The 25,897-nt window shown below is 38.7% G+C and overlaps 1 protein-coding gene across 4 annotated transcripts in view; it reads left to right on the top strand.

The window, feature by feature from the left end:
* Positions 1-25,897, top strand: part of LOC120536921 (lethal(3)malignant brain tumor-like protein 2) — a 79,955-nt gene that overhangs the window by 3,441 nt on the left and 50,617 nt on the right. For all 4 annotated transcript variants that reach the window (XM_039765496.1, XM_039765495.1, XM_039765498.1 and 1 more), the window contains exons 2-3: positions 16,454-16,664; positions 24,718-24,851. In XM_039765496.1, coding sequence (XP_039621430.1) covers positions 16,454-16,664; positions 24,718-24,851 — 345 coding nt within the window. The remainder of the gene's footprint in view (positions 1-16,453; positions 16,665-24,717; positions 24,852-25,897) is intronic.

The following is a 25,897-nucleotide window of genomic DNA, read 5'->3' as shown; positions in this document are numbered from 1 at the left end:
CATTCCTCCGTACAGAATAGCTTCAACTCTGGGATGTTGGTGGGTTTCCTCACATTAACTGCTCGCTTCAGGTCCTTCCACAACATTTCGATTGGATTAAGGTCAGGACTTTGACTTGGCCATTCCAAAACATTCACTTTATTCTTCTTTAACTATTCTTTGGTAGAACAACTTGTATGCTTAGGGTTGGTGTCTTGCTGCATGACCCACCTTCTCTTGAGATGCAGTTTATGGACAGATGTCCTGACATTTTCCTTTAGAATTCTCTGATATAATTCAGAATTCATTGTTCCATCAATGAAGGCAAGCCATCCTGGCCCAGATGCAGCAAAACAGGCCCAAACCATGATACTACCACCGCCATGTTTCACAGATGGGATAAGGTTCTTATGCTGGAATGCAGTGTTTTCCTTTCTCCAAACATAACGCTTTTCATTTAAACCCAAAAGTTCTATTTTGGTCTCATCCGTCCACAAAACATTCTTCCAATAGCCTTCTGGTTTGTCCACGTGATCTTTAGCAAACTGCAGACGAGCAGCAATGTTTTTTTGGAGAGCAGTGGCTTTCTCCTTGCAACCCTGCCATGCACACCATTGTTGTTCATTGTTCTCCTGATGGTGGACTCATGAACATTAGCCAATGTGAGAGAGGCCTTCAGTTGCTTAGAAGTTATCCTGTGGTCCTTTGTGACCTCGCCGATTATTACATACCTTGCACTTGGAGTGATCTTTGTTAGTCGACCAATCCTGGGGAGGGTAACAATGGTCTTGAATTTCCTCCATTTGTACACAATCTGTCTGGCTGTGGATTGGTGGAGTCCAAACTCTTTAGATGGTTTTGTAACCTTTTCCAGCCTGATGAACATCAACAATTCTTTTTGTGAGGTCCTCAGAAATCTCCTTTGTTCGTGCCATGATACACTTCCACAAACGTGTTGTGAAGAGCAGACTTTGATAGATCCTGTTCTTTAAATAACACAGGGTGCCCACTCACACCTGATTGCCATCCCATTGGTTGAAAACATCTGAGTTGGATTTCACCTTCAAACTAACTGCTAATCCTAGAGGTTCACATACTTTTGCCACTCACAAATATTTAATATTCGATCATTTTCCTCAATAAATAAATGACCAAGTATAATATTTTTTGTCTCGTTTGTTTAACTGGTTTCTCTTTATCTACTTTTAGGACTTGGGTGAAAATTTGTTGATGTTTTAGGTCATATTTATGCAGCAATATAGAAAATTCTAAAGGGTTCACAAACTTTCAAGCACAATTGTATATATGTGCTGAGACTATTAGGGCTTAATGAGTCGGGGTGACACGCCACCCAAACGTATTTTGGTATCTGCCTTATGAAACCAGCGGTGGTCAGACGTCTGTTGAAACAGGCGATAGCACCTTATAACCCGGAATGATGCATAATGACAAACTGAAAAAAGCTGTCAGATTGGCCTTCGTAATTGATCAGGGATGGAAACTCGCCTTAACCGTGTCCGAATCGTCCGTGTCAAGTGAGTAGACAATAGCTGACATTAGTACCGCAAGTCCTCCTAAAAATTGCTGCAGATACAGGCTCAAAAATTGTCCGTCCACCTCCAGGTCGAATTAATGAGAACGTCTTTGGCTAAATGTTGGGGTAATCATCAAAACTGATGAATCGACAACAGAGTAAATTTGGCTTTTTTATTATTTATTTTATTTAATGAAGATATACAAGTTAGATGGCTGGCCCCGCCCTCCCCAACAACCCCGCGATCCGGAGATTGCTTACGCATGTTTGAGACTGTATCGTGTAGTATTTTTGTGAACTACATTAACCAGCATGCCGTGTAACGTAATTGGTTTCCGATTGGAGGAAATTAGTCGTGGCTCGGTCTGTGTTGTAGTTGCCGCCGAAGATGGATACGATGTGGGTATGCAGCGGTCGCCGTATATAAGGAAGCTCTTTGAAAAAGTTGTTGGTAAACGATACGTTAACGTTTTACAGACCGTTTTTTTTTTTCTTTTTTTTCAGTTAGTCTTTTTCCTCCTCTACAGTGCAACATCGTCAAACTGCTTTATCATAGCCCAATGTATTTGGAGATCAGCACATGATCGTGTGAACAGTTGTACGAGAATTTGTATCGCACCTTGTATTCGTGTTAGCGTGGCAATAATGAAAGTGTGAGGGCAAGAGAATGTGCCTCTTGTTTCTACCACATCTTGTAGACGGAATAGGTTGGTTTGTCGCTTACTGCGGCAAAGCCGGTGAAATAGGGGTGATCATGTGAGACTAGCCTTTTTTTCTCTAATGCCTCGCTTGTCGTCAAGATTTCATCCACATTTATATCCATCACCCACTAAGTTTTGGTCTCTGTAGCCAAAAGACTCCGATGGCCACTGTTAGACATTATTGCCTGTACCTTGTACAATTTTTGCAGAAGTTAGACCTACTCAAAACATATGTCTTCCATTAAAATTGAACCGATTCCTCCTCATTGCATTTTTGTGTTCATAAAAATTAACCATTAACGGTTTGAAATCACTGCAGTTTTCTGACCAGCGCCTACTTGTCTCACTAGTACAAGAAAACCCCCCCACATATGATATACCGTTTGATTCGCCTTGGTGGCTAGTTATGCGAGCCTTTTAGGATTAGCTCCTGTATTTAGCCATTGTAGACCTGAAAACCACTAATTTTTAGTTAATTGTTGGACTATATTTTATGCGCGAAGATACACTTTTATGATAAAGAGTAAATAGGTGCCTTCAACAGAAATTGTCAGGTGGACTTATGTTGTGCATGCCACATCATCCTTCCCCAGGAGTTCACCCCCTCATGAAATATTAGAGCTCAAAGTTACACCTTTTCACAAAAGTTTGAAAAAACAGAGATCAGCAATACAAGTATACAGACCGTCATTCTGAGCTATTTTAAAGTTGCTGATAATGAGCATATTTTTCATATTTGATTCTTTACTGGTTGTCCATGCCAAGAAGGTTAAAATGACCAATTGCAAACATTTTTTTTTACTTTTTTTTTATATTTTATTAATTTTATTACAATCCATACATAGCAATCAAGTTTTTACAAAAAAAAAGAATTATGTTAAGAACAGATCGATCCCCACCCTGAGAGAGAGCAAGCCAAACGGTGTAAGATTTAAGGCTTGTAAACATACCTAAGTTAATAAATTCTCTGTGCTTTATAAACTTATTTTAAAATATTACTGATTAGATCCTGCCATGTTTTGAAAAAAGTCTGTACGGATCCTCTAACTGAGTATCTAACGGAGTATCCGAGTATTTCATTCTTTCCAATTTCAAATAGTATAACACATCAGTTTCCCACTGACTTAAAAGAGGAGAGTTTGTGTTCTTCCAGTTTATCAGAATGAGTCTGCGTGCCAAGAGTGTCGTGAATGCAATCACAGTTTGTTTGTCCTTCTCCCTTTTATGCAAACATATGCATGTGGGGTATCTTTTTAGAGTATTTCGGAGTCAGTGATTAAGAATGTATTATTTTTGATATTAAACTATGCACCTGGCCCTTTTATGGACCTCTATCAAGATATAAAATCACAAATTTCTATTCTAATGGCAATATTTAGACTTTAAATGTTGAAATTAAAGCCCTTTTTCTTGTATAGAATCACTCCATTAACAAACCAAGGGTACTGCAGATATTTGTAACAATAGTACAGTTAAAAAAAAAATCTCAAACGGAACACAATGATTATGGGCTTCAAATATAAAATGTATACATAAGTTAATCAAACTTTGTCATACATCCATTCCATTCGTTTTCAGTAGATCCCACGCCACCTTAAATTTTTTTTATTTTCATTTGTTGCACCAGCATGCTATTTCCCATTGTTTATACAGTCTTTTTAAAATGCACCCACTTTAATAACCAACATGCTTCCCAAGTCAATTTTTATAATAGCACGGCTCTGTTAACAACAACAACAACATTTATTTATATAGCACATTTTCATACAAAAAAATGTAGCTCAAAGTGCTTTAACAAACTGAGGGTATTGCACACATTTACAATTACAGTATAGTTTAAAAAAAAATCTCAGGACAAAAGAAAAAAGACACTGTGATTATGGACTTAATTTGTACTTGCATATAAATGTAATATTTATCTTTAGATTTGTACTGAAGACTTAGTGGATTTAGAAAATATTAGGACCTCTTCATTTTTTCACATTATGCTATGTTGCAGTCTTGTTCTAAAGTAATGTAACCCCCATCCCCTAAATTGTCAAAGCAAAATCAGTGTTTTAGAAATATCATTGCAAATTTAAAAATAAATAAATAACACTGACAAGTATTTAGAACCTTACATGAAATCTGGCTCAGGGGCATCCGTACTATTGATCATCATTAATATATTTCCACTCTTTGTTTGGAGTCCACCTGTGGTCATTTCTATTGATTGGACAGAATTAAGAAAGGAACACACCTCTCTGTACAATGTCCATGAGAGCAAAAACCAAGCCAATTGCCTGCTGAGTTTAGAGACAGGATAATGTCAAGGCTACAAAAAATTCCTTCAGCATTGATCGTTCCCAAGAGTACAGTTGCCTTCATAATTCTTAAATGGAAAAGGTTTATATCGACTATAATTCTTCGTAGGGCTGTCCTCCCTATCCAACTGATCCACCCAACCGAATTGAGCAGTCAAGAAAGAAGAACCATGGTAAGAGAACCTGTCAGTGTGGGGATGGGAGAAATGTGCAGAACAACAACCATCAGTGCAACACTGTTTTAGGCTTTCTGAAAGTGTGACCACACAGAAGTCTCTCTTAACTAAAAATACACAGGGACGCCTGCTTGGAGTAGTCAAAAAGGCACCTAAAGAACCCTCAGACTGAATAAGAAGATTCTCGTGTCTGATGAAATCAAGATTAGAATCCTATCTGGGGGAAGCCAGGCACTGCTCATCACCTGTTCAAAACCATTCCAGTTTTGAAGCATTGTGGTGGCAGCATCATGCTATTTGGTTGTTTTCAGAGGTTAGGGACTGGGAGACTAGGCAGGGCTAAGGGAAAGCTGAATGGAGCAAAGTACTGAAATATCGTTAATGAAAATCTGCTCCAGAGCGCTCTGAACTTTGAATTTTATGGAAGGTTTTCCTTCCAGCAAGACAATGACCATGAACACAAAGCAAAAGCAGCATATCTGTGGCTTAGGGACAACACAGTGTCCTTGACTGGACCAGACTTGAACCATATCAAATACTTTTAAAGACACCCGGAGAAACTATCCACTGACTGTCATACATAAAATATGTAAATCCAGGTGTGTGAAGTTTATCATTTCATACTTAAAAGACTCAAGACTCTAATTGCTGCCAAAGCTGCTTCAACTAAGTACTGAGTGAAGGGTCTGAATACTTATGCCAATGTGATCTTTTAGATTTTGTGTTTTTATCATAAACTAGGGGCTTTGTCCCCTGCTCACTTCGCTCGCCAACCCCCGGGCCCGCACTATGCGCTAGCCTCTTCGTGGTTCTGCCGCTCGCATATGGGGATGCAGATGTACAATTTAAACAGATTATTTTCATGGGAATTGTTACACATGCATAATAGAACTATTTTACATTACAGCGAGTAATTAACCATATTAAAAAAGTGTAATAATAAGTAAATTGTTTCATGTTGCGTTAAGAGTTATTCGTTGCGTAATAGGATTTTGTTCCGTTTGGCTTTGAAATTAACACGCAAATACTTTTTAGATTTACACTTTTACTGTAAAAGTTCAGTAAAAACAATTTTTTTTAATTAAATTGTCAATATTGCATTGAATTTTGATTCTGTGTTTGGACTGTCATTGTGACAATGCCACATATAACTGTCCGTGATTGAATTTCGTTTCTTTCTTTCTATTAAATAAAACAACTTTTTCGAATGTTTGGCTCTGAGATTTGTTAATTATCTTTGCAAAAGCTATTCAACGGGAAACTGTTAGCATTTTAATACGAATGGCATATCAAGATCTCCTTTATTGTCCAATGTTATCCATGGAAGATGTATTACATTACCTTTCTTGGATACATTTTCTTTCAACAGTAATTCGGCCAGTTGAAGACTGTACGGTGTTAACGGTTGTAGATCCTCTACGGGATATTGCAAGTTGATGTTTTCATCTTCTGCATGATCACCACCAACTGTTTCAGCATAGTCTATTGATACTCATTTAGCTAATTTGTCATGTGATCGATCGACATTTTTGGCATTAATTCGTTTGACTTCATCGTTTCTCAGTGCTAGGATTCCCCGTGTACTCATTTTTTCTGTTGATAACTCTTTGTGATGAAATTCTTTAAGATTTGGATATGATAGAGTTTTCTTTAATTGGGAACTTAAAGTAAGGAAAACAATAACATTTATAAGAGCTGAAAGAGCAGGAACTGTGTCTGTCAAAAGCATTCACACAAATGAGAGGTGAGTGTACCGTGTGCGTGGTTGAATATGGTTGAGAGGAGTGCGTAACTTAAAAAAAAATTCTCATGGCCAAAGTCTCATCTCGTCCCAGAATTTTTTTTTCATATAATACAGAGATTTGTAAAAATTTCTAAAACCCTGTTTTCGATTTGTCATTATGGGATGTTGAGTGTTGGTTGATCAAGAAAAATGAGGCTGCAGCATAGAAAAATATAAAATATGCATTGGGCCTTAAATGCCTTGTGTGTAGCCTGTCTATTTCGACTATGAAAATGGTGTACTGTACAACATAAGTGGCAATGGCAGTGTTACCATCACACACAGCATAACTGTGAAGTCTGTTTTATACACTATTATTTGATAAAATAAAGGAATTGTGGGTTTTCTTTGGACCAAAATTCACAATGTTCATCAGACATATATGAGCACCATTTGTGAATTGTATACTAATCGAATGAAAGTGGTTTCTGTTCACAGAAGCAAATTCATTCTGTAATTGTGCCTTTATAATGTGTACGAGGTATGGCAGAAAAGTAATGAGACTGGCAACACTGCAAGCGATCTGGCAACGCTGCACTGTTGTCCTTGATAGAGCACGTGTATCAGTACCCTCCCATAGCTCAGTGCGAGTTTCAACTCCTTCCGTTAACTACGTGATTTTTGTGACTGCTATTAGCGAAGTTGTGTTTTTGGTTGTGCGTCACGCAAAATGGAACAGTGGAATTTGGAGCAACGTTGTGCCATTAAACGGCAAGTGTGACGTTTGAAAAGTTAAAACAGGCCTATGGGGAACATTCTTTATCCCGAGCTCAAGTTTTTCGCTGGCACAAATCATTTTTGGAAGGCAGAAAACACGTTGAAGATGAACACCGTTCAGGGAGGACTTCAACTTCAAAAACCAACATCGAACATGTGAACACTCTTGTGAGATCAGACCGTCGTTTAACATTAAGAATGTTGAGTGAACAATTAAATTTGAACAGATTTACCGTTCATCAAATTTTGACTGAACATTTGCACATGCGAAGGGTCTGTGCCAAAATGGTGCAGAAAAACCTCACAATTAAGCCGAAGGACAATCGAAAAAACGCATTCCTGTGGTTCCCCAGCCCCCTTATTCACCTGACCTCAGTCCGTGTGACTTTTTCCTTTTCCTAAACTGAAAAATGTCCTCAAAGGACGTCATTTCGGGACTTTAGAAAACATCCAAAAGAGTGTAACGGACGTGCTGAAGACCATACCGGTTGAAGACTTCCAGCGCTGCTACCAACAGTGGGAACAACGTCTCCATCGGTGTGTAGCTGCCCAAGGGAACTACTTTGAAGGGGATAATATTGATGTTTGAAAAAAATAAAAACTTTGGTAAATAAAAAATCAGTCTCATTACTTTTCTGCCACACCTCGTACAGTCAGTTTGTGCAGATTAGTTTTAAGACAATCGGGAATTGATGAAAATTGCCATTTGAATTTGGTCTTCTCACATTGTCTGTATCTGGGAAGCATCTTAATATACATCTTAATCTTGTACACAGAGCTTAATGTGCTGGCAGTTTCCTCCTTTTGTGGATGCATACTAGCACATCAAGCAGTGACACTGAATGTATTTAGGCGCAATCGAAGTTAGTCACACTCTCTAGAGTATCTGTATGTATTTTATAACGCATAACTAAGAGTAAGAGAAAGCAGACACAAATGGGAGTACACCAGCATTATTTAATTTGATTTAATCACTGCAAGCACTGATTACACCATCCCTTGCAGATAAAATGAGCTAGCTCAGTGATGACTGCGAGATTCTTGACCAGTCTGCTAGTTCATGCAGGAAAGCGCCTGTGGCCAAATACCCTGTGCAGTTAAAACCTGTAAAGGAAGAAGGATATTAAGATTGATTCTATAATGTAGACTTTAATTCAGCACACAGCTATATGGGGGCAGCTCTAGGAAGTTTGAATTGGCTCTTAAGCAAGTCAGTATCTTGAGCCAAAAATCTGGGGTACCTCAAGTCTGTGTTCACAGAAGTTTTGTTTCCTCTGTTCTCCTGTGGTTTGTTGTAAAGACATCACTCAGGAACATGGCCAAATGTTAGTTTATGTGGTGATTAGATTGTGATTATATGTTTTTTTTTAAGCTGTAAGTGGTTATTGGAGTATGGTGATGGGGAGGAACTAAAGGTTGATTTGAGATTTATAAAGAAGCTTGTCACGAGACCTGGTGTATTAATGGAATCTGATCCATGAATTAATTTTTTTTAACGTGTATATGCTGTTTTTGATTTTTTAGCATAAGCAAAATTTTAGTTTGGAAACCGAGCAATGATTTATACATGAGGCGTCTGATCTTGGTAGGGCTGGAAAATATACTACCATTTCAGTTAATTTTGTACTTTTTTTGAAATTGGTAGTATGTGGACGCTTCATAGTTTGGGAATTGTTGGCCAGGATTTGGACGAGAGAGTCTTAAGTTATTGGTTCTGATAGAAACCTTTGTAACTGCATTAACACCACTGAGACCAGTTATTCTATTCAATAAAGCAAGTAAATTGTGTTACCTTGTATTACATAGAACTAGCATTTCTAAAATTCAATTCAAGGTAAAAATAGCCAAAATGAAGCAAATTTCTCAAGAAGCATGTCAGTCTGTTGCTTTTTTTTGCCATTTAGTGTTTATACAAGACTAATTAAAGGTAGGCTAAAGGACTTTACCATTAGGATATTGAAGGAATGACTGCAGAAAATTGGAACTTTACAGTCGCATTGTGAATAATGAATTAAAAGGCAATCCTCTCAAGTAGTAATAGCCATTAGCAACAGTAATAATGTCTTGGCTGTATGATTACATCAATTTAATGGTATCTTGATAAGAAAGTTATCAATTTCTATCTAAAAATGAAAAGTTCTAGATGATTCCAAATGTTTGGGATGCTAGTGCATGTTATATTTGTTTAGATGAAAAGCTGTCCAAGTCCCCTTATTCTGCCGTATCTGCCCTTCCATCTAGTCTGGCATCATCAGCGAACATAATCGGCTTATTGAATATCAGCCACGGTATCTGTCAAACACAGGTGGCAATAAAATCATTTACAAATATTTGCTATCTCTTGTCCTACATGTACTTTCAGTGCCAATCCTCCGTATACACGTCTGAATCTCTCTTCACCAGCATTCCCTTTCTCAAGCACGTTCCTGTAAAGCCTGCTTCTCAGACTATTTTTTGTGATGCCTTTCTCACGTCCTTTGTATTTTCCATCTTTGAAGGCAACTCTTTCAGCGTGTGCCTTTACTCTCCTTTGTGCATTTCACACTCTCACTTCCTTTAATGTTGCGCCACCTAAGCCAAAATCACTAATCACACTAACCGATCTGATTGCTCTGAGACACTGGATGTGCAGACCATAGTGTTTTATTATAGATAGATAGATAGATAGATACTTTATTAATATTAGTAGAGATTCTTGTCCTGGTGGTTTATGTGTATTAAAAAGATCATCCGCTTCACTATTGACCCCTGCAGGACACCACTTTTAACATCGCCTAATAGAAAATGTGCAGGATAGGTGTATATGCAACCTCAAACTTGGATCTGTGTGTGAGTGAGAGTGTGCTCCGTGATGCTCTAGTTCTCTGTCCAGAGTTGGTTTCTGCCTTGTGTTTGATGCTTACAGGGAAGCCTTCAGCCCCACTGACCTTTTGCCAGATTAAGGGGGTTTACTGATGTTTGAGTAGATGGATGGTGGACATTTTTATCCAAGGCAAACTTAACATTCGTATTCAGATATTCTGTGACACTTAATTTAATCAACACAAATAAAACATTTCAATGTAGTTGCAAATGGACTGGAAATGTCTGTGTTTACGGAGAAAAACTAATTTTGTTGTGAATATTGTACGTGTGTATACATATATTTTCATGCATATATCTCTCTATTATAAGAAAAAAAAAATCCTGGAAGGAGACGATACATGATTTTCTTGGAGAGACACTTTCACGTCCCGCAAGACGAGTCCTTTTGCCAAGAGATTTAACCACTGCCACAAACAGTAGATGACGAACTAGAATGTCGTAAAGAATTCAGAAACGTTGGCGCAATTCACATGCAGAGCAGGTTAGAGATAATGGAAGTAGGAAAATTCGAAAGTCTCAAAAAAAAAGAAGGATAATAAAGATCACATTAGTGCAAGCAAATGGAAATTATTACTCGGTGAAATAAAAGAACAGTGAAAAGAGATTGAATTTATTGTTCGGATTTAATCTTTAAGTCTGAGACTTGTAGATCATCTAATTTGTGTTGCCATTGGGGCAAAAAAAAAAAAGTAGTGTTTCTTCCCAATGAAGAGGCGTATCAGCGAGAATTAAAAGATTTGTTATTTGGTGTAAGTGAAATCCTGTGAGGGAAAATTTCAAGCCCCGCGAGACAAGAGATTTGAAAAAGTCCTGCGCACATAACCATGCACACGGTTAAATCATTTCTCATTTGTGTGAATTCTATTGTAAGACACATTTCTTGTAGAGAGAAAGAAACGATATTCACTCACTGGCAGTTATAAGTTGCGTTGTTACGATGTAATTCAAAAAACGAAATCAAAATTCAATGCGATATTGACGAAAAGGTAAAAGTGAAAAGAGATTGAATATATGGACATAGGTGATATGACAGAAATATGTAGATATTGTTCAGCTCTAAACTCTAAAGTCGGAGACTTGCAGATTGTCTAATTCGTGTTGCTATCTGGGAAAAGTAGTGTTTCTTCCCAGTGAAAAGGCCTATCCGCGAGAATTAAACGATTTGTTGTTGGGAGAAAGTGAAATCCACATACGTGGTGAATGGAGATTCAAATTTGCATGGCGCGAAGCGTAGGTGGGTGGGATGGTTTTTGGCAAGCGAAGTAAGCTGGGGGCAAAGCCTCCTAGTTTTTATAGATGGAAAGAAAGGAATCGATTTTTGGAGACCTAAGAGGCAATTACATGAGTGGTGGCAGAACCTTTTTTAGTCTATGCCCAGCAATGCATGTACTGGTAACTCTACTGCTCGGGTTTTTAACAGTTTCTGACACCAGTTTGTTGTTACTTTTATTATTTTATTATTATTGCAGTCTTTCTGATTTCTAATGAATGTAATGCAATAAATAAAGTCTGTGTACATAACATTTTTATACTTTTCTATAATGCATGAGTTTTTTTGGTTTTAATTTAAGTACAATGTGTAAGTATGCCTAATGTCTTCCTAATTTAAACTCAATTTAACAAAAATGTACAGTACTGCCTGTGTTTAATTTGTATACTACCATCCCAATCCCAAAAATCTAAAAGGGCATTAACAATACAGAAGAAAAGAGACCTAATACTTCAACATCTTTACTTTGTTGTGTAATACAAAGCTGTTTGTTAATTAAGAATAACTTTTTCCATTTGTAAAAAAAAAAAAAAAAAAAAGACTTGTTCTAAGACTGGAGGGAGCTGTACCATTGACTAGACCGTAAGGTTACATAGGGAAAGGGAAAAGTATCATTTGAACCACTTATTGATGTGATCTCAGCTGTGCTGGGGGCCTGAATGATAAACATTCGTGGACCAACCCTGGAGGCATTGAGATCATGTTATTGTAGGATAAAATGTGTGTAATTTGTGTGTCAAATAACTGCCCTTTTATGTTAAAGTCTCGGTACCTTTGTCATAATCAAACTGATTGCCAATGGGTATTCTTTCTTCCTGTGAAATCCACATTATTTCTGATGTTGCTAAATCATAAATCAGCAGGTCGTCTTGACAATGTCTACATGCCTAAATGGATTGAGTTGCAGCCGTGTGATTGGCTGATTAGATATTTGCGTTAACAAGCAGTTGAACGGGTGTACCTAATAAAGTGGCCAGTGAGTGCATGGGCATTTGCCATGTAAAATCATATTTTAAAGGTAAGCATTTTGTATAAATTTAATAAAAAAATATATACAGTATATATCTTGCCCTCAATGGTGCTTTACAATAGAGGCTAAAGGGACATGAGGCACAGTGATTTTCGGTTATCATAAACCTATTTTAAAGTGCAGTAAGTGTGTATCTGCTGTACCTGGGTAGCTGCTGAAAGATATTTTGCGAGATGTTGTGCATTTGAACTGGTGTACCTAATAAAGTGGCCTGTTTGTGCAAAAATATACAATACTGTGCAAAAGTTTTAGGCAGGTGTGAAAAAATGCTGTTTCATGAAGACCGTTTCATGTCATGGCAAGATTGAGCACAGCAACAAGACACAAGGTAGTTATACTGCATCAGCACGGTCTCAAAGCAGACTGGAGTTTCAAGATGTGCTGTTCAAGCTCTTTTGAAGAAGCACAAAGAAACGGGCAACGTTGAGAATCATAGATGCAGTGGTCGGCCAAGGAAACAGTGCAGCAGATGAAAGACACATCAAGCTTATTACCCTTCGAAATCGGAAGATGTCCAGAAGTGCCATCAGCTCAGAACTGGCAGAAACCAGTGGGACCCAGGTACACCCATCTACTGTCCGGAGAAGTCTGGCCAGAAGTGGTCTTCATGGAAGAGTTGCAGCCTAAAAGCAATACCTCCGACGTGAAAACGAGGCCAAGCGACTTAAGAATGCACAAAAACATAGGATCTGGGGTGCAGAAAAATGGCAGCAGGTGCTCTGGACTGATGAGTCAAAATTTGAAATATTTGGCTGTAGCAGAAGGCAGTTTGTTCGTCGAAGGGCTGGAGAGCAGTACAATAATGAGTGTCTGCAGGCAACAGTGAAGTATGGTGGAGGTACCTTGAACGTTTAGGGCTGCATTTCTGCAAATGGAGTTGGAGATTTGGTCAGGATTAATGGTGTTCTTAAAGCTGAGAAATACAGGCAGATACTTATCCATTATGCAATACCATCAGGGAGGCATATGATTGGCCCCAAATTTATTCTGCAGCAGGACAACGACCCCAAACATACAGCCAAAGTCATTAAGAACTACAGTATCTTCAGCGTAAAGAAGAACAAGTAGTCCTGGAAGTGATGGTATGGCCCCCACAGAGCCCTAATCTCAACATCATCAAGTGTGTCTGGGATTACATGAAGAGACAGAAGGATGTGAGGAAGCCTACATCCACAGAAGATCTGTGGTTAGTTCTGCAAGATGTTTGGAACAACCTACCAGCCGAGTTCCTTCAAAAACTGTGTGCAAGTGTACCTAGAAGAATTGATGCTGTTTTGAAGGCAAAGGGTGGTCACACCAAATATTGATTTGATTTAGATTTCTCTTTTGTTCATTCACTGCATTTTGTTGATTGATGAAAATAAGTGATTAACACTTCCATTTTTGAAAGCATTCTTTGTTTACAGCATTTTTTCACACCTGCCTCAAACTTTTGCACAGTACTGTATATACAATGCTATGTAAAAAGTCTGGGAACCCCTGATGAAAATCACTACCAATTTAGAACTTGCTAAGCTTTTGAGACAGCAACTTCATTTTAACTTACATAATACCGTGTGGAAACAGCAACATTTCAGGAGTGAAATATTTTTTTATTGGACCAACAGAAGCAATTTAATGTGCATTTAAGCAAAAATAGGCAGGTGCCTAAATTGTGTCGCCCCAAAGGAATAATCCTATTGATATTTAGTAGAACTGAAACAACAGTCTGCAGACTTTTGCTGAAATAACAATCTGTAGACGCCTCCTACAGCCACCGACAAGTCCCTGAAATCAGGCTGGTGGCACTTTGGACTATTCTTCCATACAAAATGCCTCCAGTTCAGTCAGGTTTGATGGCTTCAGAGTGTGGACAACCTGCTTCAGATCAATCAATACATTTTCAATGATTTTCAGGTCTGAAGACTGGGATGACCATTCTAGCACATTGTACTTGTGCCTCTGCTTGAATTCCTTGGTAGGTTTTGAACGGTGCTTTGGATCAATGTCGTGCTGAAACATCTAACCCCTGCGTAACTTCAGCTTTGTGACTGACTTTTGAACATTCTTGTCAAGAATCTGCTGATACTGCGACGAATTAATGTGGCCCTCAAGTTTAACAATGTTTCCAGTACCTGTGTTAGCCACACCATTCCATAACATAATGGACCCTCCGCCATATTTTATAGTAGGTGGCAAATTCTCACGGAATGCTATGTGTTTTGTTGTTTTTTTTTTTTGGCTATGCATAGCGCCTCTGGTTGTGACCAAATAACTCTACCTTTTTTTGTTTCCAAAATGTTAATGGCTTGTCCAGATGTGCTTTTGCATACCTCCTGCGAACCTTCTTGTGGTGAGTACTCAGAAAAGGCTTTTTGTGCATCACCCTTCCACCGAGCTGTTCCCAGTGCAAAGTGCGCTCGACTGTGGAGCAATTTACAATGACAGCTGCAGCAGCCAGATGTTCTTGTAGCTCTCTGGAGGTGGTCAGTGGTTTGTTTGTGACCATTCTAACCAGCCTTTGGCTGTGCCTTTCAGATATTTTTCTTGGCCTACCACATCTTTCCTTCACAAGGACTGTTCCTGTGGCCTTCCATTTCCTAACTACATTTCTGACTATGGAAACAGACAATCCAAACCCTTCTCCTAATTCATGATGACAAATTATCTTAGTTTTTAGGTCAGTAGAGAGTTCTTTAGAGGTTGCCACTCTTTAAGAGAGAGCAAAGGAGAAAAACCAACTACAAATTACCGATGTTACTTCATGATTGGTTGCATCTGTCTTTGTAGTTTAAGGTGTAATGAGCTAATCAAAGCAATTTTGTGCTGCAGACTTTTGCACGTCCCATTTTTTTACATTTTATTTTATTTCATACAACTCAATAATGCTACAGTGAGAATTTTGGTCTGATAAACATCCCATTGTCAACATTTCTAAAGTAAAAACAAATTGCTGTGACCTTCTCTTATGCAGATTATGCAAATTATGCATACTATGCAAATTATCATGCAGCCTCTGAGGGGTGCCCAAAGTTGTACATAGCACTGTATATTAGAGGCAAAGGTGTGTGATATGGTTTGCATATTCGTAGCTGGAATTCCACAAAGGGAGCAAATGAGTCACATATCTTAAAATAGTTTGTTATTCCTAATCTTTTGATTCTTACCAGGAATTATCATCAGAGGAAACTGATTACACTTACATGAACCCAAGCCAATATGTGGTAAATAAGGAGGGGGGCGATAGGTGTGGTTAAGAGGGTGTTGGTCATAAGTCTTGTTTATTACTTGCTTGCTCTTCTTTTCAAGCCTGCATTTGCTGGGTTCATGTCCAAATGTCTGTTAATGGCATTTTCGTTGGATAGCAACATTTCAGCCAGTTCTCTGGCACGTTTAATATTCGCCTTGAATTTTTCTTGCACTGAGTCCCATGTCAGTTTGTGTCCGGTTGAACTTATATGTGTGTAAGTCAGAGACCATTTGATCTTTCTTCTTACTGCACTGTGATGTTCCCGTATATGTGTAGCAAGTGTTTCTCATGTTTGACTTGTGTATACCGCTGGTCATGCATGACATGGTATACTGTAAACCACGTTCTGTGTCTCTGCTGCTGATTTCTGGCTTTTAGCATTAAAAAGGTTACAAAGCTTACATAAGAGACACCAGAGAGCCCAGCAAACAGTCAACTCCCAACCTGCCCCTGCCTCCCCATCCCACCTGGCAGACACTTCCCTATCATCACAGGGTATCAGAAGGTGCAGCACATATCCTGTCCAGAGCAGGCATCAAAGTCGCGCACAGTCCTTTTTCATCAGGCGTCTTAGAATTAATCCTAGGAATTGCAGTGAAAGTCTGCCTAGGATAAGAATTTGTTCTACCCCAAAGTAGGACATGAGAAGTAGTTAGGAAGCATCCTACATGCACTATCAGTAAGAAGAGGTGGTGCACGTTGTGTATTATCTGTATCAAACATCGATCTGCCATTGTTACAAACTAAGATGCGAGTTTTATTGCAATTTCAGTTGGTCATTACATGTTCTCAGATGTCCTCTGATTGATACTAAGAGAAAAACTAATAATCAAGAATCCTGCTGTATGGTTTGTTATTTATTGCAGTTGGAAGATCCAGTACTGAATGATGGCAGCTCTTTGGACTTAGAGGACTTGCAGCTGTTTGGTGGATACAGCCCAGATCACCTGGACAACAGTGGAGAAGAAACTCAGGGGAAAAATGATAGCGAAGAAGGAACAGAGGCACAGCCTTTGTTTAGAACAGAGGTTTCAAGTGGAAAGGTTAAAGGGCTCAGAGGGTCAAATAGTGAACCTGGTAAGTGGATGTAGTTTTTGCAATTGTAAATGAATGAGCTAAAATGACATTAATGGAAGCTTCTAAAATAAGCCATAGAGAAGTCAATGTCTAGCACTAAAGTACGAGCAGTATTACCTATTACATTTACTGTTTTGCTCAGCAATGGACCATTTAAGCTAATCTATATTTACTGTATTTACGCTGATCAGATACAATGTTAAAACTCCTGCTCAGTATTGTGTGGGTTGCCAAAACAACTCTGACTCATCAAGGCATGAAGTCCACAAAACCTCTGAAGATGCCCTGGGGTATCTGGTACCAAGATGTTAACAGCAGATCCTTTTAAGTCCTATAAAATGTGAGATGGGGTGGACTACATGGACAGTCCTGTTTTCCAGCACATCTCATAGATGCTCAATCGTACTGAGATTTGGGGAATTTTGAGACCAAGTTAATACCTTGAACTCTTTGTGATGTTCCTCAAACCAGTCCTGTACATTTTTTGCAGTGTGGCAAGGATGCATTATCCTGCTGAAACAGCCCACTGCCACTGGGTAATGCTGTTGTCATGAAGGGGTGTACATAAACTGAAAAAGACTTTAGGTAGGTGGTACGTGTTCAAGTATTATCCATATGAATGCCATGATCCAATGCTTCCTGTAGCGACCCCGGCTGAATGATGGCCAACTCTCAGACTGATGGTTTATGAATGTTTATTACCGTTTCCGTGACCTTGTTTCATAAACACACCGTAAGAGCTATAAAAGGCAAAGTACACAAATAAAAAGCATGTAAATAACATAAACATTCGTAACCTTTGTTTTACATATAACCCAGAAAAATTAATACCTTGTTCACTTTTCAGCGAGGTGCTTGTTAGTTAACCACATATGTCGCCATTTAACTTTCCTATTCCCGGCAAAACAGCACAATTAAATTATGCAAACTAAAGACACTCAATAACTTGTCAAAATAAAAGTCACGCAAACGCTGTAATTCAAGCCCTGCTGAAGCATCATGTGTTCTTTACACTTCCCAAGCATCATACTGCCTCCACTGGCTTGCCTCCTTCCCATAGTGCAATGTGCTACCATCGCTTACCCAGGTAAATGATATCCACACACCTTGCCGTCCATGTGATCTAAATGAAAATATGATTCTCCAGACCAGGCCCCTTTCTTCCATTTCTCCATGATCCAATTTTGACACTTGCATGACCATTGTAGAAGTTTAGGCTGCAGACAGGGTTTAGCACGGCCATTGTGTCCGGTCTGTAGATGCACAGCCCCATACTCGGCAAGCTGAAGTGCACTGTGTGTTCTCATGACCAGCATTACGTTTTTTAGCAATTTGTGCTACAGTAATTCTTCTGTAGGGTTGGACCAGATAGGCACCCAAGCCTCATTGTTATGAAGACTAGTCTATGATCCTATCACTGGTTGTTCTTCATTGGACCACTTTTGGTCGGCACTAATCACTGCATAAGATCTGCCCTTTAAGTAAGGCTCCTAAGTCAGAGTCTCTCAGATCCTTATGCTTGACCTTTTTTCCTGCTTCCAACACATCACCTTCAAGAACTGACTGTTCACTTGCTGCCTAATACTGTATATCCCACCTCTTGACAGGTGCCATTGTAACAAGATAATCAATGTTATTCAGTCTTTTTAATATTGTGATGTAATGAGCACTACAAAATTAGCACACGTTTGTATTTTCACAAGACAATGTACTGCAAATAGTTGTCAAGATGGCAGTACGTAACAATTGTGGAAGCAATTTCCAGGTTGGAAAGTAGTGTGTTTGACTGTTAAGGTGAAATAAATTTTGTTTGTTTTTTTTTTTTTCTTTATTCTCAATAGAGATAAAGCACAATAATGTGATCTGCTTCTATTATTTGACAGGATATTTTCTTCTTAAGATGTTGACCAGTAAAGCCAGACATTCAGAACAAGGCAGATGTGTTATCGTCAAGTCAGTCTGTTAATTCGCCATACCTCCTGCTGCTTCTTCCATATTACTTTCTGCAGTTGACAACACAATCCAGATTCTAGCTGCCAAATTTACTAGACCAAAGTACCACTCTAACAATAAAATATGTCTCTAGAATTTAAAGTTAATTCAAGCAGCAGATTACCTCTAAATATGTATACCTCTAATCTATTGCATCACCAGCATCATGGACTCATCCTACGTTCGTGTCCCTTGCTTTTTAGAAATCAGATAAGTTAGGAAAGTTCAAGCAACTTTGAATGGGGCAAAGTAATTGGAGAAAAATGAAGGCCAGTCATTAAAGTGGGGTCTTGTTCAAAAAGCGGACGCCATCTCCTTCTTGTTGTTTGTTTTAGACTGGCCTACCCCTACTACAAACCTGAACTTAAGGTTTGTGGGAGTAAGGCCTGATACACCAAGGTCCCTAATCTTAAAAATTTAGAGTAGGTGCCTGATCTTAAAATGGTGTAAGGGTGCCTTATCTTAAAAACAAGTGGTGTTTTTGGCGTCCACTTTCTGGAGCCATTAAAGTGCACAGTACAAAAGAACCCTGATAACTTGAGTTAACTTCAACTTTGCAGTATTACCCCTAATATATACAGTATATGATTTGTGACATACTCTTCTGATCTATTGTGGATGTATGCAGTGCTGAATTCAGTAACTTCATGAACTTTCTGCATTACTTGAGTGGACGTTTACAGAAAAACAGACAATACCAACATTGAGGAAGGAATCGGTGGTTTTCACTTGGCTTGCGTGACCACGATCAAACAAGTCTCTTTGTATCCTGTGATCGTGTCTGTTTGAACTGTTCACATCTCTCACTCTGCACATCACTGGATTCACATTTCTTTCCAATAAAATGAAAGGGATTACTTGAATATTTATTTGCTTTCTAATTGTTGCTAATCTTTACAGTTTATATTGATAACCTGATTATAATATATTGCCAACTGGTGCAAGGAATGAACAAATCCTGGTTGGAACTAATCGATGACAGGATATACTCATGAATACAGTATGCCAAGTAAGAGCAACCAGTTAACATTTGGGAGGTGGAATGAAAAGCACAGAAGTTGCAGAACATAAAAATTCCTCAAAAAATTCAGAATTTTAACCAAGATAGCAACACTAACCACTACACTGCCATGCTGTTCTCATATTATTACTGTTAATATAAATAACAATAATCTCCTTCTGATGAGGAAAGGGAAGCCTGGACTGTTAAACTCGGCATGTTGCCTCCTCAGTCCTCTCCAAAAAAAAAAAAAAATACAAAGTGATGTGATGATCTAATAGAAATTACATGCTTGTAGTAAAATAGTGTGTTTACTGCATATGAATTTAAATATACTGCTCAAAAGAATTAAAGGAACACTTTTTAATCAGAGTATAGCATAAAGTCAATGAAACTTATGGGATATCAATCTGGTCAGTTAAGTAGCAGAGGGGGTTTCACTACTGGTAGCATGAGGCGATACCTGCACCCTACAGAGGTTGCACAGGTAGTCCAACTTCTCCAGGATGGCACATCAATACGTGTCATTGCCAGAAGGTTTGCTGTGTCTCCCTGCACAGTCTCAAGGGCATGGAGGAGATTCTAGGAGACAAGCAGTTACTCTAGGAGAGCTGGAGAGGGCCATAGAAGGTCCATAACCCATCAGCAGGACCAGTATCTGCTCCTTTGGGCAAGGAGGAACAGGATGAGCACTGCCAGAGCCCTACAAAATGACCTCCAGCAGGCCCCTGGTGTGAATGTCTCTGACCAAACAACCAGAAAGACTTCATGAGGGTGACCCAAAGGCCCCATGTCCTCTAATGGGCCCTGAGCTCACTGCCCAGCAGCATGCAGCTCGATTGGCATTCACCATAGAATACCAGAATTGGCAGATGCACCACTGGTGCCCTGTGCTTTTTACAGATGAGAGCAGGTTCACCCTGAGCACGTGACAGAAGTGAAAGGGTCTGGAGAAGCCATGGAGAACATTATGCTGCCTGTAACATCATTCAGCATGAGCAGTTTGGTGGTGGGTTAATGATTGTCTGGGGAGGCATATCCATGGAGGGTCACACAGACCGCTACAGGCTTGACAAAGGCACCTTGGCTGCCATTAGGTATCAGGATGAAATCCTTGGACCCATTGTCAGACCCTATGCTGGTACAGTGGCTCCTGGTGCACGACAATTCCTGGCCTCATGTGGTGAGAGTATGCAGGCAGTTCCTGGAGGATGAAGGAATTGATACCATTGACTGGCCACCACACTTTCCTGACCTAAATCCAATAGAACACCTCTGGGACATTATGTTTTGGTCCATCCAATGCCACCAGGTTGCACCTCAGACTGTCCAGGAGCTCAGTGATGCCCTGGTCCAGATCTGGGAGGAGATCCCCCACAACACCATCTGTCATCATTAGAAGCATGCACCGATGTTGTCAGGCATGTATACAAGAACACAGGGGCCATACAAAGTGCTGCGTACAATTTTGAGTTGCTGCAATTAAATTTTGGCAAAATGGACTAGCCTGCCACATAATTTTTTCACTCTGATTTTTGGGGCATCTTTGAATTCAGGGCTCTGTAGGTTGATCATTTTCATTTCCATCAAACGATGTGGCATCCTTTTGTTCCTAACACATTACCCAGTCTATATCAGTATAGATATCCAGGAGGATTTTTTTTTTCCCATTGAGATCTAATGTGTTTTCAAAGTGTTCCTTTAATTTTTTTGAGCAGTTTATATTATCAACCCGGAGAAAAATTTCAATGTAGGTTTACAAGATGCCTTTCCTTTTTGCTAAATGAATTCTGTTCCATTGTAACCGTCTGTTCGTTCTCCAGAAAATGTGTGTTCTCATTGTGTGACTGCAGTTATGCAGTCGATGTTTTGATCTAATAAATGGTGACACCACTAAAGTAGCTTCAGTCTTGATGTGGCACCTGACATCCTTTTATATTATACTTGTTAAAACACTACTATCAATATATTAGATAATCACCATAACTGAGTTTTTCCTATACCAAATCTTTATTAAGTAAATATGCAAATTCAAGTCACAGTACGTCAAATAAAACTATGAAACCATCAATACATTATAAAAATATCCATCTCACAGTGGCCAGTCCACCCAAAAGCCCTAAACAGAAGAAGTTAATCAAGAAGGAGAGAAGACAGAGCTGCACATTGGAGAAACTATGTGGACATTACATAAATATCCCATCAAAGCGAGGCCAGTAATAGATGTGTATTTAAGCAGTGTGGCCATGTAAAAGAACTGTTCGTTATGTGCATAAAAATCTTCATTAGCAGAATGACACAAGGAGAATATGGCAAACCAAAGTAACATTTAGAGACCCCTCAAAATTACTCTGAGATATCCTAAAATTCATTTTTACCTATTCAGATACCTGAAACTCATTTCAAGAAATCTTAAATTAAGCTCCCTAATATGTTAGCACACCTACAATACATTTTCATATTTTTGAAATACATTTCAAAATATCCAAAGAACATTTTAAAATATGTCCAACTGATATCTTATGCATTTCAATTGCAGTTTATTTCAAAATGTATCAAAATCACCTCCTGTAAGAATTCAGCATCACTTAGGTGGAAGTTAATCTGCAGTATCAAAAAAGGAAGCTGTTTTGCGACATCGGAAAAGACATTTAAAATATCTTTTTATATTGTAGATATCTGAAGATTAAATTCATATATTCTTTTACAACTTTAAAGGTATCTTAAAGTGTATTTCAGATATCATGAAATCACTAGGCTGACCCGCCTTTTAAGGCGACCACTTCTTAAGGCAATTCAATATGTAGATCAATTTGATATTTTATACAAACTCCTTAATTTGGTTATATTGCATTTGAGCGGTATTACTTTAATACTCGTAGTTTCTGTTATTTTTGTGATGAAATTTAAACTACACGATATTTACTACGCGGTGAGGCATTTGTACTCCATCAACATTAATTATTTCCAGAGACATAATTTTGTCTATTTTTCCAGCGCATCGCGCACAAAAGCAAGGGAACGATGGGAGCACCAGAACTCTGCTCACATGTCGCTTCGTACCGCAAGCTGCAAGTAGTAAGTCTGTGATAAGCGGAATACCGCTACGCTTTCCACTCACGGGACGGAAGGACAATCCTGACCGCTTTTATATAGTAAGAAAGAAGAAGAAGAAGATATCGCACAGTCTGGAGTATAAAATCATCTTTTACCTGGAAAAACGAAACTACAAATCCCATCGTGCATTGCAAAATGGACGGGGCGTGTGTGAAACTCCACGCCTGCGTTGCACTCACGGGACGGAAGGACAATCCCGACCGCTTTTATATAAAAGGATATTTGATGTGTCTTAGAAAATTAAATAAACATGGAGGCAAAATCCAGTATCTGAATTTTGAGTAAATATAAAGTTAGCTGAAATGCATCTTAAGATCTCTTGATTACATTTCAACAAATACCATCCAGACTATTCTGAGAAATTTGAATCTAAAGTATCTCAAAAAGCCTTCCCAGATATCTTAAAATATTACTCCTACCAATTCAGTATCTTAAAACGGCAGGAAGTCATGTTACGTTTCAGATATCTCTATATGTGCACACATTTATTTAAACATGTTTTTGAGATGTATCAAAATGCAAAGGGAGTTATTTTAAGAAATATTGAAAAATATTTCAGCTACCCATTTCAGATATCTCATTTGAATAGGATTTATATGAAAATGCAATAAAGATTTCTTAAAATATAAGTATTATTAGATATAATTCATTTGAAGATATAGTTGTATAAAAATGCATTTCAGGAGATGTTAACATGTATTTTAATACACCAGTAATGGTGCGCTGCATGATAATGTGCCGTGAATACACTTGAGTTGAGCATTCCTAGTTTTCATCCTCTTTCTCTGTACGTTTAGCATTCGTGTGCTCAGAGGTTGATGCGTTTGCTGTTTCCTGAGCAGTTCTTCTTTTCTTCACCCTAACGGCCCGCTTCTTCTCTTTTTTCATCGGCATCTTTTCACGTCAAAACTAAGTCAGTGTTGTGTTGCAATTACTTAGTATGTTTTATTTAATTTTTCACTTAAGCTGGCACTTAAATCTTCAATCTACCTAAAGAATGATTTAAGATATGAAGAGGTAGGGGAAGTAACAGTGAAGGTGGTAGGGATGAGAACGGCGCCCATACGCCTGCTGGATGCTCCTGAAAGTTGATTCTCCAATAAAATAAAACAAAAATAAAAAGAGGAATAACGTTGGAGGTCAATCATCCTGAAAGCGGATAGTAGACGTCACGTAGTGTATTTGTACCAAAGTTCAGGTCAATAAGTCAAACGGTTTGAGAGCTCCATGTGATTTAAAATCCTGGACAGACAAACGAACAGCCATGATAGCGTATTATAGAAGGAGATTTCTAAATGTTAATTCAGCTTTGTATTAAAAGAACTGTGATATTAGAAAATAAGATCCTAATGAAGTTTAGTTTGTACATGAACAGCCCCAGTGAAATCACAGGGTCCTTAATATAATCACTGAAAAATAACGTAGCATGTCAGACCCGTGTTTATGTTCCAAGTAAAGTAATCTTTACTAATTAGCTCTCATCATTGATAGTTGAAAGTGTAAGCACATAGTGCGGCATTTTGAACTGGGTGAATTTGTCTAATGATTTATGTGACGTAGATAAATGGATCCACATTTGAAAAAGCACAACATGATTATAACAGTTTGTACTTTTAGGCTTATAATTATAGTCATTTGAATTTTCCTTTCACTTGACTTCCCAAAAGTGGAGCTTGAGTTCTTGGAATATGCCCAGACCCTTGTCACTTCCTGCCTCTTTGTCAAATTGTAATCCATGTAGCGATAGGTTTTATTTATTTGTTTATATTTCTTTTCTCACACTACATTTGTTGTATATTTTTTAATATTTCTGATTCTATTTACTGATTAGATTCAATGTGTAGACTGAAGGATGTGTTTTCGTTACATTGTAACTTTTCAAAGGTATAATAAAGTCAGTAAAACATAAGTGTTAAAGTGTATTCTTGCTTTGTCTTTCTTTAGCTGTGTGTGAGATGTGTGGCGTTGTGGGAACCAAGGACACCTTCTTCTCCAAAACAAAGAGGTTTTGCAACGTTTCTTGCTCAAGAAGTTACTCCTCCAACTCAAAGAAGGCAAGCATCTTGGCCAGACTGCAGGTACGTAGAGCACGTGAGTGAAGACAGAAGACGTTACAATTATCAAGAAACAATTTTGCTTATGAATAGGAAAGATTTTTAGAGTGATGACCAATAGTAGAGGAGTTTTGTGGAGCTTGGTGGTGGTTTTCATTTTCTGAGAGAGAAAATGTGTTGTGCTTTTTTTTGGTTAATGAGATTATATATATATATATATATATATATATATATATATATATATATATATATATACTGCTCAAAAAATTAAAGGAACACTTTTAATGAGAGTATAGCATCAAGTCAATGAAATTTATGGGATATTAATCTGGTCAGTTAAGTAGCAGAGGGGTTGTTAATCAGTTTCAGCTGCTTTGGTGTTAATGAAATTAACAACAGATGCCCTAGAGGGGCAACAATGAGATGACCCCAAAACAGGAATGGTTTAACAGGTGGAGGCCACTGACATTTTTCCCTCCTCATCTTTTCTGACTGTTTCTTCACTAGTTTCACATTTGGCTACAGTCAGTGTCACTACTGGTAGCATGAGGCATACCTGGACCCTACAGAGGTTGCACAGGTAGTCCAACTTCTCCAGGATGGCACATCAATACGTGTCATTGCCAGAAGGTTTGCTGTGTCTCCTGGACAGTCTCAAGGGCATGGAGGAGATTCCAGGAGACAAGCAGTTACTGTAGAAGAGCTGGAGAGGGCCATAGAAGGTCCATAACCCATCAGCAGGACCAGTATCTGCTCCTTTGGGCAAGGAGGAACAGGATGAGCACTGCCAGAGCCCTACAAAATGACCTCCAGCAGGCCACTGGTGTGAATGTCTCTGACCAAACAACCAGAAAGACTTCATGAGGGTGACCCAAGGGCCCCATGTCCTCTAATGGGCCCTGAGCTCACTGCCCAGCAGCATGCAGCTCGATTGGCATTCGCCATAGAATACCAGAATTGGCAGATGCACCACTGGTGCCCTGTGCTTTTTACAGATGAGAGCAGGTTCACCCTGAGCACGTGACAGAAGTGAAAGGGTCTGGAGAAGCCATGGAGAACATTATGCTGCC

This window comes from Polypterus senegalus, chromosome 10 (genome assembly GCF_016835505.1).
Source record: "Polypterus senegalus isolate Bchr_013 chromosome 10, ASM1683550v1, whole genome shotgun sequence".
In the NCBI taxonomy this organism is placed as follows: Eukaryota; Metazoa; Chordata; class Cladistia; order Polypteriformes; family Polypteridae; genus Polypterus; species Polypterus senegalus.
This window is presented reverse-complemented; position numbering and strand designations above follow the sequence as displayed.